Source organism: Schistocerca nitens, chromosome 8, assembly GCF_023898315.1.
Source record: "Schistocerca nitens isolate TAMUIC-IGC-003100 chromosome 8, iqSchNite1.1, whole genome shotgun sequence".
In the NCBI taxonomy this organism is placed as follows: domain Eukaryota; kingdom Metazoa; phylum Arthropoda; class Insecta; order Orthoptera; family Acrididae; genus Schistocerca; species Schistocerca nitens.
The window spans coordinates 286149596-286168426 of record NC_064621.1 but is presented as its reverse complement, the minus strand read 5'-3'; the positions used below and the strand labels follow the sequence as shown (position 1 = coordinate 286168426).

Here is an 18831-nt window from a genome sequence, read left to right as displayed (position 1 = left end):
TCGATTACATTCCATTAGCCTCAAAAAGTCTACAAGCGGTAGAAACGTAGCTTTTTTTCCCCTTAATCTACCTTTATGAGAAGTCGTAGGATCAGTATTTCCTCACGTGTACCTACATTTCTCCGGAATCCAAACTGATCTTCCCCGAGGTCGACTCCTACCAATTTTTTCATTCTTCTGTAAAGGATTCGTGTTAGTATTTTGCAACAATGACTTATTAAACTGACAGTTCGGTAATTTTCACATCTGTCAGCACCTGCTTTCTTTGTAATTGGAATTACTACATTCTTCTTGCAGTCTGTGGGTATTTCACCTGTCTCATGCATCTTGCTCACCACGTGGAAGAGTTTCGTTATGGCTGGCTCTCCCAAGGCTATCACTAGCTCTAACTGAATGTTGCCTACTCCCAGGTCCTTGTTTCGACTTAGGTCTTTCTGGCTTTGTCAAATTCTTCATGCAGTATCATATCTCCCATCTCATATTCATCTATGTTCTCTTCCATTTCCATAATATTACCTTCAAGTATATCTCCCTTGTATAGACACTCTATATTCTCCTGCTACCTTTCTGCTTTCCTTCTTTGCTTAGGGCTGGTTTTCCATTTGAGCTCTTGATATTCTCCAAGAGTCTCTTTAATTTTCCTGTAGGCAATATCTATCTTACCCCTCGTGATAGATGCTTCTACATCCTTACGTTTGTCCTCTAGCCATTCCTGCTTAGCCATTTTGCACTTCCAGTCGCATGCCTCCTTTATTGCATTTTCATATTTTCTCCTTTCATGGATTAAATTCAGTATCTCTTGTGTTACCCAAGGATTTCTACTAGCCTTCGTCTTTTTACCTACTTGATCATCTACTGCCTTCACTATTTCATCTCTCAAAGCTATCCATTCTTCTTCTACTGTATTCCTTTCGCCTGTTCTTGTCAGTCGTTCCCTAATGTTTCCTCTGAAACTTTCTACAACCTCTGGTTCTTTCAGTTTATCCAGGCCCCATCTCCTTAAATTCCCACCTTTTTGCAGTTTCTTCAGTTTTAATTTGCAGTTCATTACCAATAAATTGTCATCAGAGTTCACATCTGCTCCTGAAAAGTCTTACAATTTAAAACATGGTTCCAAAATTTCTGTCTTACCATTATATAATCAATCTGAAACTTCCCGATGTCTCCAGGTCTCTTCCACCTACACAACCTTCCTTCATGATTCTCAAACCAAGTGTGAGCTAAGATTAAATTATGCTCTGTGCAAAATTCTACCTCACGGCTTCCTCTTTTGTTCCTTTCCCCCAGCGCATACTCATCTTCTACATTTTCCTCGCCTCCTTTTCCTTCTATCGAATTCCAGTCCACCATGGCTATTAAATTTTCGTTTCCCATAACTGTCTGAATAATTTATTTTATTTCATCACACATTTCTTCGATTTCCTCATCATCTGTTAAGCTAGTTTGCATACAAACTTGTACTACTGTGGTGGGTGTGAGCTTTGTGTCTGTCTGGGGTACAATAATGTGTTGAGTGCGGTGTTCATAGCAGCTTATCCGTGTTCCTATTTTGTTATTCATTTTTAAGCCTACTCCTGCATTACCACTACTTGATTTTTTATTTATAACCCTGTATTCGCCTGAGCAGAAGTCTTGCTCCTCTTGGCACCAAACTTCACTAATTCTCGCTATATCTAGCTTTAACCTATCCATCTCCCTTTTTAAATTTTCTAATCTACCTGGCCGATTAAAGGATCTGACATTCCACACTCCGATCAGCAAAACGCCAGTTTTATTTCTCCTGATAACGACATCCTCCAGGATAGTCCTCGCCAGGACATTTGAATGGGGGACTGTTTTACCTCCGGAATATTTTACCCAAGAGGAAGCCATCATCATTTAATTATACAGTAGAGCTGCATGACCCCGGGAAAAATTACGGCTGTAGTTTCCCCTTGCTTTCTGCCATTCGCAGTACCAGCACAGCAAGGCCATTTTGGTTTATGTTACAAGGCCAGATCAGTCAATCATCCAGGTTGTTGTCCTAGCAACTACTGAAAAGGCTGCTGCCCCTCTTCAAGAACGACACGTTTATCTGGCCTCTCAACAGATACCCCTCCGTTGTGGTTGCATCTATGGTACGGCTATCTGTGTCACTGTGGGCCGCAAGCCTCCACACCAACGGCAAGGTCCATGGTTCATGGAGGGGTCGGGGGAGGGTGGGGGGTGGGGGCAAGAAACATATGACGTAGCAAAGGCTCCATACTATTAACATGGCCAACTCTCCATTTTGACACTGATGTGCAACGCCTGGAGTGCGGATATTCTGCGGAGACGTGGCAGTTGATGAGAAAAATGCTTGCATTTCATCTTAACACGACCCCATATACAGTAGTCTCATAGCCACTTTTGTTTCCGGATGAGTCACTTTCCCCCAGAACTACGACTAATGTCGTGGCGTGGGTCAATGGAATGTCGATATCCTCTTCCGAGATGGTCACAACAGCAAACTTGATTTTCTGGTTTTTCTGCAGAAGCGTTTAACTCGTCTTCAGAACCAAACGCGATATCGGCAATATTACGCCAATTTTTTAGGCACTGCTTTCTTGAACTCTCCCCGTGCTGGGGTATGAGAAGGTAACTTCATAGTGAGTGTCTGACTCTCAGAACAGGACCAATGACAGCGACCACATGTCATTTTTCTTCGAGACGACGTGCACGGACCTCGCCTGCAGGACAAGGAGATCAACTTGTAACTAATCGTATGCAGTCGCGGGTGTGCGCCCTTTATGTTTGTCCTGCCGGGAGGGCGATCTTCTCCTGTTTTGTATATCATTATGTTATTGTTGTTTGCTTACCACGAGGAACCAATTGTGCAAAATAAATAGTGACGGGTTGTTCTCTTCACCGGAAAAAAAAGTGTGGTTAAGGCGACCCCTCGTGACAAGCGGGAAAATCTTGTTTGAGTCCTCGTGAGGCAGAAATTTTCATTTGTCACAAGTAACTGATGCTAATACATATTCACAATATGTGAAACCTTCCCACTGTTTAAATGTATCGTCTCCTGGGAAATGTCGCAATCCAGTCAGAGTAACGTTGGCGATCTACAAACTGTTATTAATGAACTGAGAGACGAGATACGGCAGTTAAAAGCAGAAAGAAGCGAGCGTAACATTCCGAAATACTTGTCATTTGATAGATCATGCAGTACAGGTACAACTAGAATAAAGAATATTTCATTATTGCCATCAGTACCGGTGTTTAGCGGGAAACCCGAAGATGATGTGAAAGTGTGTTTTCGTAAAAATGAAGGTGCCGCCCTGTTGGGATCCTGGACAGATTCCGATAAGCTAGTGGTTGCCAAATTAAGAACTCAGGGAGCAGCACAAGATTTCATTAGCGTGGAGCCTACTTGCCTGAAAACAGAAGATTACAATGAGTTTAGAACGGTTGTTGTTAGTTAGGTTGAAGTAGTTCTAAGTTCTAGGGGACTGATGACCATAGATGTTAAGTCCCATAGTGCTCAGAGCCATTTGAACCATTTTTTTTTTGAATGGTTGTTGTTCAGAGATTTAAACGTAAAAACACGATCAGATTTTACAGAGAGCAGCTTCAAAGTTTGCGAATGCGACGAGACGAATCTGTCGAGGAGTTTGCCAACAGAATTCGAAACATATACGCTCAAACGTACGAGTTAGTAGAAGATGAAAATGAAAATCGCATTCAGTTGTTCGAAGCCGACCAGAGAGCCTTGGACACATTCATTCATGGGTTCGCAGAGTTCAAGTAAGCAAAGTTGTTAGATTGGCACGATGTAAAACGTTTCAGGAAGCAGTAGAATCAGCTGTTGGTTTCGTTGAAGCCCTAAGACGACCGAATGAGATGCAGAAACGAGAATGCAGAGTTTTCAACACAAAAGTACAATGGTACAGATGCAATAAGCTGGGACACAAAATGGTTCGAATGGGTCTGAGCACTATGGAACTTAACACCTGAGGTCATCAGTCCCCTAGAACTTAGAACTACTTAAACCTGACTAACCTAAGGACATCACAAACATCCATGCCCGAGGCAGGAGTCGAACCTGCGACTGTAGCGTAGCCACAACGGCCGGCAGCTGGGTCACAAGCATAAGGATTGTAAAGAGAATCGGATCTGCTATCATTGCGGGATGCAGGGTCATGTTTCGAGAGATTGTCGCAACAAGAAGAAAAGTAATGCGAACAACAGACCATCTGGCAGAGCTTTAAACGAGTACGGGGACGTACGGGCCACCACTCCGTCCGCAACTCACCAGATACAGTGATTCCTATTCGTTCCAGTGAAAATCAGAACAAAATGACTTCGTGGTAGGTGCTTGTATCGTGGAAGAAACATCAAACTACTTTTTAACACAGGAGCACAGACCTCATTGATGTGGTGTGGCATAGATAGTCGGGATAAACTGAAACCGCCGTTATTAAAAGTGCGAGGGTTAAACGGAGGAAAACTACTTAACTATGGAGAAGTTGAAGTAGAATTAATTCTTGCCCAAAGACAAGATGAAGGTGAAAATAAAGATAAAGATAAATACACAACAAGGGTGCAAGTAGTTTCAAATAACGAAACGCGTTATGACTATGTATTTGGATTTGATTTCTTGTCTGCTAACGAGGCAGAGATATTTGTCGCAGAAAGAAAGATCAGACTAGGTCGTAGCAACTACAACCTAGGAAACTGTTCTTCAGATCGTACTCAAAGAAGCAGCAATACTGACGTCGTGGGAATAGACCGCCCAAACGATGCATCAGTTCAAACCGTCCGAGTCGATGTTCAGATTGATCAGCCTCAACAAATTCCCAAGGGAGCACGAAAGACAATCTACGTTGAAGTTAAGTCACCCCGATGCAAGGAAGGAACTTTGTTATTAATTGAGCGATCCGAGAAAAGTAAGTTACTGGATTCAATGCATTGTTATGTTGCTAGAAGTGTAGGTGTCGTTAGAATGGCGAGAGCAGCAGAATGTCGCAAAAGCCCCGGTTGCAATAACGAATATGAGCAATGAGGATGTTGTTTTGTCATGAACGAAAGTTGCAGAACTGTCGAGTAAAAGTGACGTAAAACAGATTCCAAACGCTGCAGTTATAAACACAGATTTTGGTAACAGTACCGCAAAACTGCAACGAGAAGACGAAGTTAATAATGAAATAAAGCGCAAGATTTGGAAGAAGACAGAACATTTGACAGCTGGTGAACAGACGATTTTAGCACCTGTTTTGTTGGAGTATGCAAATTTATTCCGAGAACGTGCAAATTTACCAGTCACTCATTTAGTTCAGCATAGTATTCATACAGGGAATGCAGCCCCAATCACACGGAAACCTTATCGAATACCATTTAGTCAAAGAGAGTTGGTAGAAGACACGGTTAAAGAACAATCACAAGCCGGACTTATAAAACCAAGAGATCCTTCAGACCCATCGTGGTATTCTCCTGTTGTAATTGTAAAGAAGAAATCAATTTCTGGAGAACCACAGTTCCGTTTTTGTGTTGATTACCGATCTTTGAATGCTGTGACCACACCCGCCATTTACCCCTTACCAAATTTAGTGGAAACCTTGGATTACTTGGGCAGATGTCGAATTTTTTCAGTATGTGATTTAACAAGTGGTTATCACCAGTTAACAGTGCATCCAGATGATCAAGCAAAAACTTCATTTGTAACAGCATCCACATTTCAACGCCTGATGTATTCAGTTTTACGAGGGCTCACCCCCAACACAAGCACTTGTTTACCTTGATAATGTAATAATTTTTGGTGAAAACATGAAGCAGCACACTGAGAGACTACAAGCTGTTTTTGAGCGTATAAGAAGCGCAAACCTGTCTTTATTAATAGATAAATGTCATTTTGCACAAAGTAAAGTTAACTATCTTGGTCATGTTATAACCAGTGAAGGTGTTCGACCTGATCCAAAATTAATTGAAGATGTAAAGAATTTTCCTGAACCACATAAATTGAAAGAACTACAATCATTCTTGGGATTGTCAAATTTCTACAGACGATTTATAGCCGGTTATGCGAAAATAGCACGTTGAATGACACAGCTACTGAAGAAATGAGCCACATTTAATTGGTCAACAGAGTGCAAAAAGGAAATAGAAGAACTTAAAACTGCTCTAACCACAGCCCCAGTGTTAGCATACCCGGATTTCAGTAAACCTTTTATTCTTTCCACAGATGCATCCAATTTTGCCATAGGTACAATCTTGTCTCAAGAAGTTGATGGTCATGAACATCCAATCTCATTTGCATCCAGACAATTAAACAAAGCAGAATGTAATTATACTACTACTGAGAAGGAGCTTTGTGCTTTGTTTTTTGGTATAACACATAAAAGATGTTTCTTAACAGGAAGAGAGCCGGCCGAAGTGGCCGTGCGGTTAAAGGCGCTGCAGTCTGGAACCGCAAGACCGCTCCGGTCGCAGGTTCGAATCCTGCCTCGGGCATGGATGTTTGTGATGTTGTTAGGTTAGTTAGGTTTAACTAGTTCTAAGTTCTAGGGGACTAATGACCTCAGCAGTTGAGTCCCATAGTGCTCAGAGCCATTTTTTTAACAGGAAGAGAATTTGCAGTTGTTACAGATCATGCCGCACTTAAATGGTTATTGAGCTTAGAGGATCCAAGTTCCAGATTAACAAGATGGGCATTAAGACTGAGTGAGTACCAATTTAAGTTTATTAACTGACCTGGTAAACAACATGTGAATGCTGATGCAATGAGTCGAAAAGTCGGTGTTTGTGTTACAATAAGTCGACAAGAAGAGTTAAAGGCAGCTGAAGAAGAAGATCCACAATGCAAATTATGGAGAAATGATCAACGTTTTGTTGAAATAGATGGATTATTGTACAAAATCACTAGTAAAGGAAACCGCCTAGTTATTCCAGAAAGAGCAAATAATGAGGGAACAACATGATTATTCATTATCAGGACATTGCCGTAAAAAGGCAACAAACATTAAAACAGCTCAAATGTTTTGGTGGCCTAGCCGCAAAGCTGACGGTTTCGAGTTTGTTTCACAATGTGATTCCTGTAACAGACGGAATAATGTAGGAAAAAGTATAGCACCATTGCAAGAACTGCCAGAGACAAGTGAACCATTTGAACGAGTGGGACTAGACTGTCGTAGGACCGTTGCCTAAGACTAAAGATGGAAACAAATACATATTGACAATGTTAGATCATTTCTCTAGATACCTTCTCATGATATCTATACTGATCAGAGCGCTGAAACTAAAGTTTTTGCAAAAGAATGGATTCTTAAGTTTGGATCACCATTAAGTATAATTAGTGATCAAGGAACGAATTCTATGAGTGAATTACTTAAACCGACTTGTAAGCTCATGCAAATAACTCAGTTAAGGACTACACCAGCACACTCTGAAGGAAATGGAAGAGTCCACAGAACATTTATTAAAATGGTTATCCATTATGTGAGCAGCAAACACAATTGGGATGTCTGTTTACCATACTTGGTAAGTTGTTACAGTGCAAAATGCACTGCTCAACTGGCCTAAGTCCATATGAGATCGTCTACGGAAAAAAGATGCATTCGCCCTTGGACTTTGCACGATCGACTGCCGGCATCAGCAATGAACACGTAAGGGACCTAGCATGCAAGCTAAATGAAGCATGGAGGGGAGTGGAACAGCGAAATCATCAATCCTTTCTTCAGCAAGCAACATAACACGACCGCCAAGCAGCAGTGCCACAGCATCGAGATGGAGATCTTGTGTATCTGAGCAACGTGGTGTTAAAGAAGAATCAAGTCAAAAAGCTTCAGAACTGTTGGAAAGGACCATCTTGGAGGTGTTGTCGCCAGTCACTCTTAAGCTCCAATTGCCCTTTCGTTCGATTGTCATTCATGTCAATCGTGTAAAGCCATTTCTGGGTAGATTTCCTGTAGCATTGCAAGATGACGAGGACCGACCGAGAGGCAGACCTGCTGTTCTCAAACCCTTGAAGCGAGAATCGTGAGTTCACAGTCCAGACTTCGAGGCCGAGGCACCGCCACGTTCCGAGCGATCCTGTTCCAGACACCCCTACAATCTGCGTAAACGTGTGTAGTGTGTGAGAGTGCAATGCGTGTGTTTATTTCAGCCTTGTGCTTATGTGAATGTATTGTGAAAATTTAGTATTGAAGCTATTACACGAATGCACAAGTGGAACTAAAGCTTTTATTCCACAGGTTATCACAAGAAACTCATTTATTTTATGTTCATTGTTAACTCTAGTATTTAGAACTAATTAACCATGTTCATTTTTATTCTAATGTTTGCTATGATAGCGTATTCTACTAATGCTGTAGTAATAGTACCACAGAGTACAGGTGTTTTGTTTGAACCCCGATCAAATATGGTAGTTTCAACAAGTAATGCCAAACTTGTACTCAAGTACAATCTGAGTGAAATCCAGCAGCAGTTCAATTCGGTAAGAAGCAAATTTATCTAATTCGTTCTGTTAAGGTAATGATACAATTTTCGAAATGGGTACATCTTAGTGTAATAACTGGATCACAGCCAAAATGCAGATAGAGTCTACATTTGCTAATTATGAACAAGAGATTTACTCCAGAATGAGATTTTCACTCTGCAACGGAATGTGCGCTGATATGAAACTTCTTGGCAGATTAAAACTGTGTGCCCGACCGAGACTCGAACACGGGACCTTTGCCTTTCGCGGGCAAGTTGCGGACGTCACATGACATCCAGTCAAGTTCGTTTTGTTGATCCCTTCACTCAGTTTTTTTAATTACAGAGGCCAACCGGCTCTCTGACCGAACACGCTGAGCTACCGTGTCGGCGACCATCTGAGCTACCGAAGCACGACTCACGCCCGGTCCTCACAGCTTGGAAGGTAGGAGACGAGATACTGGCAGAAGTTAAGCTGTGAGGACGGGGCGTGAGTCGTGCTTCGGTAGCTAAGATGGTAGAGCATTTGCCCGCGAAAGGCAAAGGTCCCGATTTCGAGTCTCGGTCGGGCACACAGTTTTAATCTTCCAGGAAGTTTCAAGAGATTTACTGTTTTTATAAGCTTTGCCATACAAAACTTTAACTAGGCGAAAACGTTCCTGGTTTGATTTTGGAGGGAGTATCCTTCGTACTGTATTTGGTGCTTTAACTAGTCCAGATCTACTGGAAGTTAAAGGCAAAATATTAGCTCTTGAACAACAGTCCAGTACAGATTCAACTAACCTCTCTAACGAAATTATCGTATTAAAGAATATGCAAAGAACCATTACTATATTTTCTTATAGTTTTTTGAGTAAAATCGGTATAGCTTTTACATTCGACTGCAGGATACAATTAGCATCTCATTATTTTGCGACGTCCAACGAAGTGCACCGCCACCGACCACAAATGATAAGCAGAGATACGTCCAACCTGGGAAAAAAAATCAGGGAAAAATCTTCGACTTTTTTGCTGCGAAAATTACCGACTACCGCAAAATGTCCTCATTATTTCGAAACTGTCATCGGAGTAAAGAAGAGAATAGAGTCGTTTGAAATGGGTGCTATAGCAGCGTGTTGAAAATTTGGTGTGCTAGTGACATCTGAGAATGTACTCCCCAGAATCGGCAAGGAATGAAATATATGGAAAATAGTGACAAGAAAACGGGACAGGGTGATAGGAAATGCGTTATCAGCGTTCCACGGTAAAAAAATGCTTCAAATGGCTCTAAGCACTATGGGACTTAACATCTGAGGTCATCGGGCCCTAAACCTAGAACTACGAGGGTCACTCCAAAAGAAATGCACACTATTTTTTTAAAGCCATCTTTTATTCTACATGTTTGAAAGTTTTACAGTGTGTAATACATCCTTTAGGAACAATATTTTCATTTCTCCACATAATTTCCATCCCACTGAACTGCCTTACGCCACCTTCGAACCAGCGACTGTATACCCGCACGGTAAAATTCTGGATCAACCTGTTGGAGCCACTGTTTGGCAGCGTGCACAAGGGAGTCATCATCTTCAAACCTTGTTCCACGAAGAGAATCTTTCAGCTTCCCAAAGAGATGATAGTCACATGGAACCAGGTCAGGACTGTTAGGCGGGTGTTTCAGTGTTGTCCATCCGAGTTTTGTGATGGCTTCCACGGTTTTTTGACTGACATGTGGCCGTGCATTGTCGTACAAGAGCAAAACGTCCTGCTTTTGCCGATGTGGTCGAACACGACTCAGTCGAGCTTGAAGTTTCTTCAGTGTCGTCACATATGCGTCAGAATTTAATGGTGGTTCCACTTGGCATGGTGTTCACAAGCAAGAGTCCTTCGGAATCGAGAAACACCGTAGCCATACCCGTAGCTTTTCCAGCAGAAGGTGTGGTTTAGAATTTTTTTTCTTTGGTGAATCTGCATGATGTTACTCCATTGATTGCCTCTTCGTCTCTGGTGAAAAATGATGGAGCCATGTTTCATCCCCTGTTACAATTCTTCCAAGAAATTCATCTCCACCATTCTCGTACTGTTCCAAAAGTTCGCTGTATACCGTTTTTCTTGTTTCTTTGTGAGCCACTGTCAACATCCTGGGAACCCACCTGGCACAAATCTTTTTTAGCGTCAACACTTTCAGTATTCTGCAAACACTTCCTTCCCCTATCTCAAAGTAGCGTGACAATTCGTTCACTGTGATGCGTCTGTCAGCAGTAACCAATTCGTTAATTCTCTGTACATTGTCTGGAGAAAGAAAAAAAAAAAGGTTCAAATGGCTCTGAGCACTATGGGACTTAACATCTGAGTTCATCAGTCTCCTAGAACTTAGAACTACTTAAACCTAACTAACCTAAGGACATCACACATATCCATGGCCGAGGCAGGATTCGAACCTGCGACCGTAGCGGTCGCGCGGTTCCAGACTGAAGCGCCTAGAACTGCTCGGCCACAACAGCCGGCACTCGAGGACAATCCTCAATATTGCTGTGCCCGCTTTCATCACGTAACCTGCTTGCGCACCGACTAACTGTACTGCGATCGATAGCAGGATCTCCATACACCTTTTTCAATCTCTTGTGGATGTTTCCCACTGTCTCGTTTTCACAGCACAGGAATTTTATGACAGCACGTTGTTTCTGAGGGCAACGGCCTTGCCCCAGTGACCAACACATCTATCGGGAAGAAGCAGCCTCTGTCGATGACCTCGACCGTATAGCCACTTCCGTCTCCCGTACACTGACAGTGGAAACCGCGGGAACCTTACTGGAAGCCATTAGCTGTGAGGAAGTACATGATGCGATCGCACAAGGTGCGTTGAATCGGTCCCCAGGCATTGATGGGCTTCCTGCTGAATTCTATCGAGAATTTCGCAACGAAATGGCACCGCGATGGACGGAAATGTACAACGAGATGTTAAATTCCGATGCGCCTATTCCACCGGCTTTTATGGAAGGCCTCCTGGTGCCAGTACATAAACCGAAGCCAGGAATTACGGTCACACATTATCGCCCCATCACCCTGCTTAATGCCGACTATAAGATCTTTGCACGGTTGCTAGCGTCCCGATGTCGTATGTTACTTCGTAGCGTTCTATCTCCAGAACAGACGACACCGGGTGGATCGGTGAATGTGCAAACAGCTACTGGCGAATGCCGTGATGTGATAGCGCTGGCGGAGGAGTGCCGGCTTAAAGCGGCGATGGTGGCGGTTGATTTTGACAGTGCTTTTGATAAGGTGCGCCACAACTATCTGTATGCTGTACTGGAACAAATGGGTTTTCCAGACCGTTTTACTGGTCTCATTACAAGGTTTTATGGGGGCGCACAATCCTTGGTACAGGTTAATGGGCGTATAGCAGGGCCCATTCAAATTCGACGATCCATTCGCCAGGGCTGCCCTCTTTCGATGCTGCTGTTCGCGATAGCGTTGGAACCTTTAATTGGGAGGCTCACCAATTCTCTTTCTGGGATGGAACTACGGGGCTACACCTTCAAATGTCGTGCCTATGCGGACGACCTCCTGCTGCTCGTTCGTTCTGAGGAAGAGGTGAAGACGGTCCTTGAACTGTTGTTGGACCACAGTGTGACGGCGGGTAGTGCAGTGAACATGAACAAATCGGCGGCAATGCCGGTTGGAAGGGGACTTACGCCGGAAGAAATCAGTCCGTTTCCTTATGTGCAACGATTCCGCTATCTCGGCATAGACTTTACCTCATCTGTAAAACATACTGCAGCAGTTAACTACCGACGTATTTTACAGACAACACGTACCATGGTCCGACAACATCTCCTACGGCGCCTTGATTCTTTGCAGCGAGTCGAGTACCTGAACACTTATGTGGTTTCTCGAATGGTGCATATTTCGCAGATCCTGCCCCTACCACTCACGCTCGGACGTCGACTTCAATCAGCACTAGGCTATTTTGTGACGATTGGATCGCCCCTCAAGGTGCGATACGAAACGCTCACTCTCCCTACGGACAAGGGGGGACTCGGACTTACGAATGTTCACTGCCGAGCGACGGCGCTCCTTCTAGCCACGATGTACAAGCAATGGCGTAGCGGACGTGATTCTCTTACATCCCGCCTACTGGATCTCCTGGTTCCAGCGTCCCTCACACCTCCGGTGGCGGTGGGCAACATTACGCCACATTTTGCGCATGTCTCAACATTTATCGTGAAACTTAGTTATATCAGAAACGAGCTTCCGCGCACGAGACCGCCATGCGCGAAGGATTTTTATGTTTGGCTGCTACGACGGATAAGTCGTAATGTCATTGAACTCAAACACCCCAGGTTGCATTGGCCGAAGATTTGGAGACATGTGCACCAAAAATTCCTTCCTACCTTCGTTCGGGCACTGTGGTTCTCTGTCGCCTGTGGCAAGTTCAACACCAACCAACGGCTCCATGCAATTGGACTAGTGGACACTCCACTATGCCCGAAATGTCACCAAGTGGATGACGACCATCACCGCTTCACTTGTATCGCGGTGGAGGACGTCTGGCTCCTAGGAAGAAAGATGGTGGCTTGCTACCTCCGTGTGACCCCGCAACATATTACCCCTGCTTCCTTCTTACATCCGGGGAGTGACTACTTTCCGGCGACTAAATCACAGTCGATCATCTGGATCAAAGGTTGGACGATCGCGTACCTCTATGGGGATGCTGCCAAGTCGCGACTTGACTTTTGGTATTTCTTGCAGCAAGCCCACAATGAGGTTCATAGATGGTCACACTATCGGAAAACCTTTGCCAATTATCTTCAGGCAGTCTTCCTTGACCCCCCACGCAGTTGGGATGTGCCGGGTGCAGTCGGTGTGCACATTTGACAGCTGATGATGAACCTCACGCTTCTCTCACCACTCAATATGTAATGCACATACTCTACGTTGAAATGATCTACATGTTCCGTTTAACAGAGTGATCTTTATTGAAAATAAATAAATAAATTAAAAAAAACACCATCCCTGTTCCTTTACATTTGTGATTTGGTTTAAAATCATTTTTTTTCTTTCTTTTTGGGGAAAAAAAAAGTTGGTAGAGCAGTTGCCCGCGAAAGGCAAAGGTCCCGAGTTCGAGTCTCGGTCGGGCACACAGTTTTAATCTGCCAGGAAGTTTCATTAATTTACATGTTCGGTCGTGAAGGTAGGGGTCGTACCCACCCTCGAAGAGGCGATTCGTGACATTTCCGATTGGTAAGAGTGGCCCGCTTTCGCTCGCAGCGCATGTGCAAAACAAGTTACTTCACAAGAACTCCATTGTTGCTTTTGTTCACAAATAAGAGTTTCCCTAGTAGCCTACTCTGGAGATGGTTTAACCATCAACAAAATCACTTTTAAGATAACCACTATATTTCGATCTAAAAAAAAAATTAAAAAAAATGTGGATACACTGGTTCCCGTGAGATCACCGACGTTAAGCACTGTCGGGCGTGGCCGGCGCTTGGATGGGTGACCATCCAGCCACCATGGGCTTTTACCATTTTTCGGGGTGCACTCAGCCTCGTGATGTCAATTGAGGAGCTACTCGACCGAATAGTAGCGGCTCCGGTCAAAGAACACCATCATAACGACCGGGAGAGCGGTGTGCTGACCACACGCCCTCCTTTCCGCATCCTCAACTGAGGATGACACGGCGGTCGAATGGTCCCGACGGGCCACTTGTGGGCTGAAGATGTGTTTCTGACGAACGGCAAGTGTAGCAGCCATCTTGAAGACATGCTGTGACGGCGGCACTAACGAGAACGGGTTGAAATAAGTCTGAAAACAAGCGGGAAGGATGTATCTACACACTGTAAAACTTTCACACATGCAGAATGAAAACTGTATTTTTACAAAAATAGTGTGCATTTCTTTTGGAGTGACCCTCGTACTTAAACCTAACTAACCTAAGGACACCACACACACATCCATGCCCGAGGCAGGATTCGAACCTGCGAAAGTAGCGGTCGCGCGGTTCCAGACTGTAGCGCCTAGAACCGCTCGGCCACAGCGACCGATAAGAGGCAGCTCTAGAGTTGCGAAAACTGTAGGTAAAGACAAAGATTTGAATATATCCAGTAAATAATTGAGTACGTGGGGTGTAAGTGCTACTGGAGAGCATATCAAACTACTCAGAGAACTGGTGACCCTAAAGAAAAAATTAATAGGCTGCGCGGGATTAGTAGAGCGGTCTAAGGCGCAGCAGTCATGGACTGCGCGGCTGGTCCCGTCGGAGGTTCCAGTCCTCCCTCGGGCATGGGTGTGTGTGTTTGTCCTTAGGATAATTTAGGTTAAGTAGTGTGTAAGCTTAGGGACTGCTGACCTTAGCACTTAAGTCCCATAAGATTTCACACACATTTGAACATTTGAGATGCAATAGTGCCAGTTGCTTTCTACTCAGTGAATCAGGAGACGTGACAGTTGGTGAAGCGTACAGCATTTTCCTCGTAGCGTCGTGAGAAGCGTGGGCGGCACGGTGTGTGAGTGCAGAAGCCAGGCTGCGGACAATAGCGGCGGCAGCGGGGTGTGGCCGGGGCGCGGACTCACGCTCAGCCTTGGTGAGCACGGGCATGCCCAGCTCGGCGGACACCTCGGCGTCGGAGAGCAGCCGCATGTCGTAGGCGGCGGCGACGGCGGGCACGGGCCGGCCGCCCACGCTGACGGCGTACACGAGGCGCAGCGGCGCGTCGTCGCCGGCCAGCGGCGCCGCCTCCAGCAGCCGCACCGACACCGGCCCGGCCGGCGCCCGCCGCAGCCGACCCGCCGGCGCCGGCGCCGCCGCCGCCGCCGACGCGTTCACCAGGCCCAGGTGCCGCTCCTGCTGCCTGCGCACAGCCACACGCCACTTACCTGCCGAACCCTTTCGCATGTTACGTATTCTGTGAATCTACGACAGCAGAGGTACGAAGTGGAAAAATACACTCAATGAAAAAGTGAAATTACAATGAAATGAACACCCTTAGCTGCTTACAGGCGCTGATATACGTCAACGGGGACAGATGAAAATGTGTGCCCCAACTGCGACTCGAACCCAGGATCTCCTTCTTACATGGCAGACGCTCTATCCATCTTTTTTTCTTTCTTTTTTTTTTTTTTTGATCTCATTTTGATCTATATTGTTCGTTGAATTTGTACGTGGCGGACGTCCGATGAGAATTGTTCAGGTTGTTCGTTGATCCGTTTACTCAGTTTTGTATTACAGAGAGTCGCTAAACCCTCTGACCGAACACGCTGAGCTACCGTGCCAGCTGAGCCACCGACGACACAGAGGATAGCGCGACTGCAGGGATTTATCTCTGGCACGCCTCTCGCGAAACCCACATTCTCAACGTATGAGCGGTCGCTCAGATGGATAGAGCGTCTGTCATGTAAGCAGGAGATCCAGGGTTCGAGTCCCGGTTGGGGCACACATTTTCATCTGTCCCCGTTGACGTATGTCAACGCCTGTAAGCAGCTAAGGGTGTTCATTTCATACCATCTTAGTATATATATAAATGAAAAAGAGCGCAACACCAAAAAATGTAGAGTAGTGAAAGTTCGGAAATATACAGGGTGCATCAAAAAGAATCATCCGATTTGCCACGTCTCTAAAATGGTTCAAATGGCTCTGAGCACTATGGGACTTAACTTCTAAGGTCATCAGTCCCCTAGAACTTAGAACTACTTAAATCTAACTAACCTAAGGACATCACACACATCCATGCCCGAGGCAGGATTCGAACCTGCGAACGTAGCGGTCGCACGGTTCCAGACTGTAGCGCCTTTAACCGCTTGGCCACCCCGGCCGGCGCCACGTCTCTATTTCTGAAACTGAGCCGTAGTAAAGTCAGCTTTGAAAAGCACACCGCAGCGCGTACCGTGAAGCAGTCGCCCTCAGTTTTCTGGCGGTGGCGCCGTTGTCGCAATTGAAGGCTTCGGTGTCTCCCTATAGCGGGAAAGGGGAAAAGTGGGCTGTTCGCGTGGGTTTAAGAATTGGCTGTACGGTCTCTCGTGAAGAGTTGGCAGTCGGGGGCATCAAGAAGCCACTTCTCTGCTGGTGCTACAAGGACAGCACGCAGACCGCGGCATCAGCGTAAGCGACGCGAGCAGCGGCTCCGTTGTATGGGGCGTTAACTGCTCGTCGCGAAAGGAATCTTCGTGAGCGTGGCGCCGGAAGCGGCCTAATTTGTAATTCGGCCGTATGCTGTCGACCGGCGAGGAGGTTCTGAAAATCGGCGCGCCTTCCTCCGTCCGTTCAAACGGCTGGCAGCGGGCGGCTCGGCAGAGCATTTGGAGGTTTATTTTTTTAAATATTCATTTTGTTCGCTTTAGTTCGTTGCATCTGCTCGGGGCGGACGTCGTAAGACTTCAATTTAAGTTCGTTGTTGATCTGTTAACACAGTTTTTTTTATTACAGAGGGCACATTACCCTCTGACCGAACACGCTGAGCTACCGTGCCGCCTAAGGTGGTGCTTTGGTTCAGTCCTGGGACTCGTAACGCACCAGAAGTTGAGTACTGATTGTTAACAGATTTGATGAAGTTTAACTGAATTCAATTTACTTATCCTTTTTAATTATACCAGCCGCCAGCCATATTTTTTTTTTTTTTTTGGGGGGGGGTTTCCCGCCATTCATTCTCCTCTGCCAACCCGCGGGAAAGTGGTAATATTAGAAAGGGTGGTCCGTTTGTCCACTTTTGAGGACGAAAGGGGAGGAGTCAGAGTAAATCTGTGGTTCGGATTGCTTCTTTCCCCTCCCAGCTTACCTACGGGTTTATTCGACTGTTAGACTCTGCCATGTCTATGAAAGTCTAAGGGACCAATGACTGTACTGTTTCAAATGCAAGGCACTAAGACCTGATCCATTCTCTCGCCTGCCATAACTAGTATTACTAGACTCACGTGTAAAAGGTACTCTGAGAAAGAAGAAAAATTCCTTTTGCCTCGAGGCGAGAACTAGTGAATTGCATAACGAATTCCTGCTCATCTGGAAGCTGTAACTTACGTAAATTTGTGTTTATGTAATTTTGCTATAATCAAGCAAGGTTAATGTACGCCGTAGTGGATTTTTTATATTGTTTCTAGTCAGCAAAAACTGTTATTTGTTTTTTCAATTCAATACCTTTTAAGGCTTTTACTCAACGTGCTTATGTGTTTTATACAGGTAGTTGGTTATTAGTGTGGTTTCTTGCCATGCAAAAGTTTGTCATTTCTTTACGGGTAGAAATTGTTGCCTTGAAAGGAGAACGTTGTAAAAGTTCGTAAGTCCTACCTGGCGAGCGTGTGTGTTTGTCGTAAGTTAACTGGCAGAAATTTGTAAAATTTGTTTTTTTATACATGTTTTGGAAATGTTAATGTTATTAACTGTGAATGTCCCCCCGTGTGCATGACTCATGCATTTTGGTTTTTCTAGTTTGAAAACTTTTGTAAACAGGATTGTCTTTATATGTTGCAGACAAGTTCGATTCTCCGCCATTTAATGAATGGAGTGAAATTCACCTGTAATTTAGCTGAGCTGGAAATACAGGGTGATTCAAAAAGAATACCACAACTTTAGGAATTTAAAACTCTGCAACGACAAAAGGCAGAGCTAAGCACTATCTGTCGACGAATTAAGGGAGCTATAAAGTTTCATTTAGTTGTACATTTGTTCGCTTGAGGCGCTGTTGACTAGGCGTCAGCGTCAGTTGACGCTAAGATGGCGACCGCTCAACAGAAAGCTTTTTGTGTTATTGAGTACGGCAGAAGTGAATCGACGACAGTTGTTCAGCGTGCATTTCGAACGAAGTATGGTGTTAAACCTCCTGATAGGTGGTGTATTAAACGTTGGTATAAACATTTTACAGAGAATGGGTGTTTGTGCAAAGGGAAAAGTTCTGGACGGCCGAGAACGAGTGATGAAAATGTAGCACGCATCCAGCAAGCATTTGTTCGCAGCCCAGGAAAATCGACTCGCAGAGCTAGCAGAGAGCTGCAAATTCCACAATCAACTGTATGGAGAGTCCTACGAAAAAGGTTAGTTATGAAACCTGTACGTCAACTACCCGAGGCGATGGATCGGCCGCCAGGCAACCCGTGACAGAGCACTTCATCACTGGCCTCCAAGAAGCCCTGATCTTACCCCCTGCGATTTTTTCTTATGGGGGTATGTTAAGGATATGGTGTTTCGGCCACCTCTCCCAGCCACCATTGATGATTTGAAACGAGAAATAACAGCAGCTATCCAAACTGTTACGCCTGATATGCTACAGAGAGTGTGGAACGAGTTGGAGTATCGGGTTGATATTGCTCGTGTGTCTGGAGGGGGCCATATTGAACATCTCTGAACTTGTTTTTGAGTGAAAAAAAACCTTTTTAAATACTCTTTGTAATGATGTATAACAGAAGGTTATATTATGTTTCTTTCATTAAATACAC

At 44.8% G+C, this 18831-nt stretch overlaps 1 protein-coding gene across 1 annotated transcript in view; it reads right to left on the bottom strand.

The window, feature by feature from the left end:
- Window positions 1–18831, bottom strand: part of LOC126199526 (uncharacterized) — a 183626-nt gene that overhangs the window by 137485 nt on the left and 27310 nt on the right. The window contains exon 3 of the mRNA XM_049936447.1: window positions 14983–15260. Within this exon, the coding sequence (XP_049792404.1) occupies window positions 14983–15260 (278 nt within the window). The remainder of the gene's footprint in view (window positions 1–14982; window positions 15261–18831) is intronic.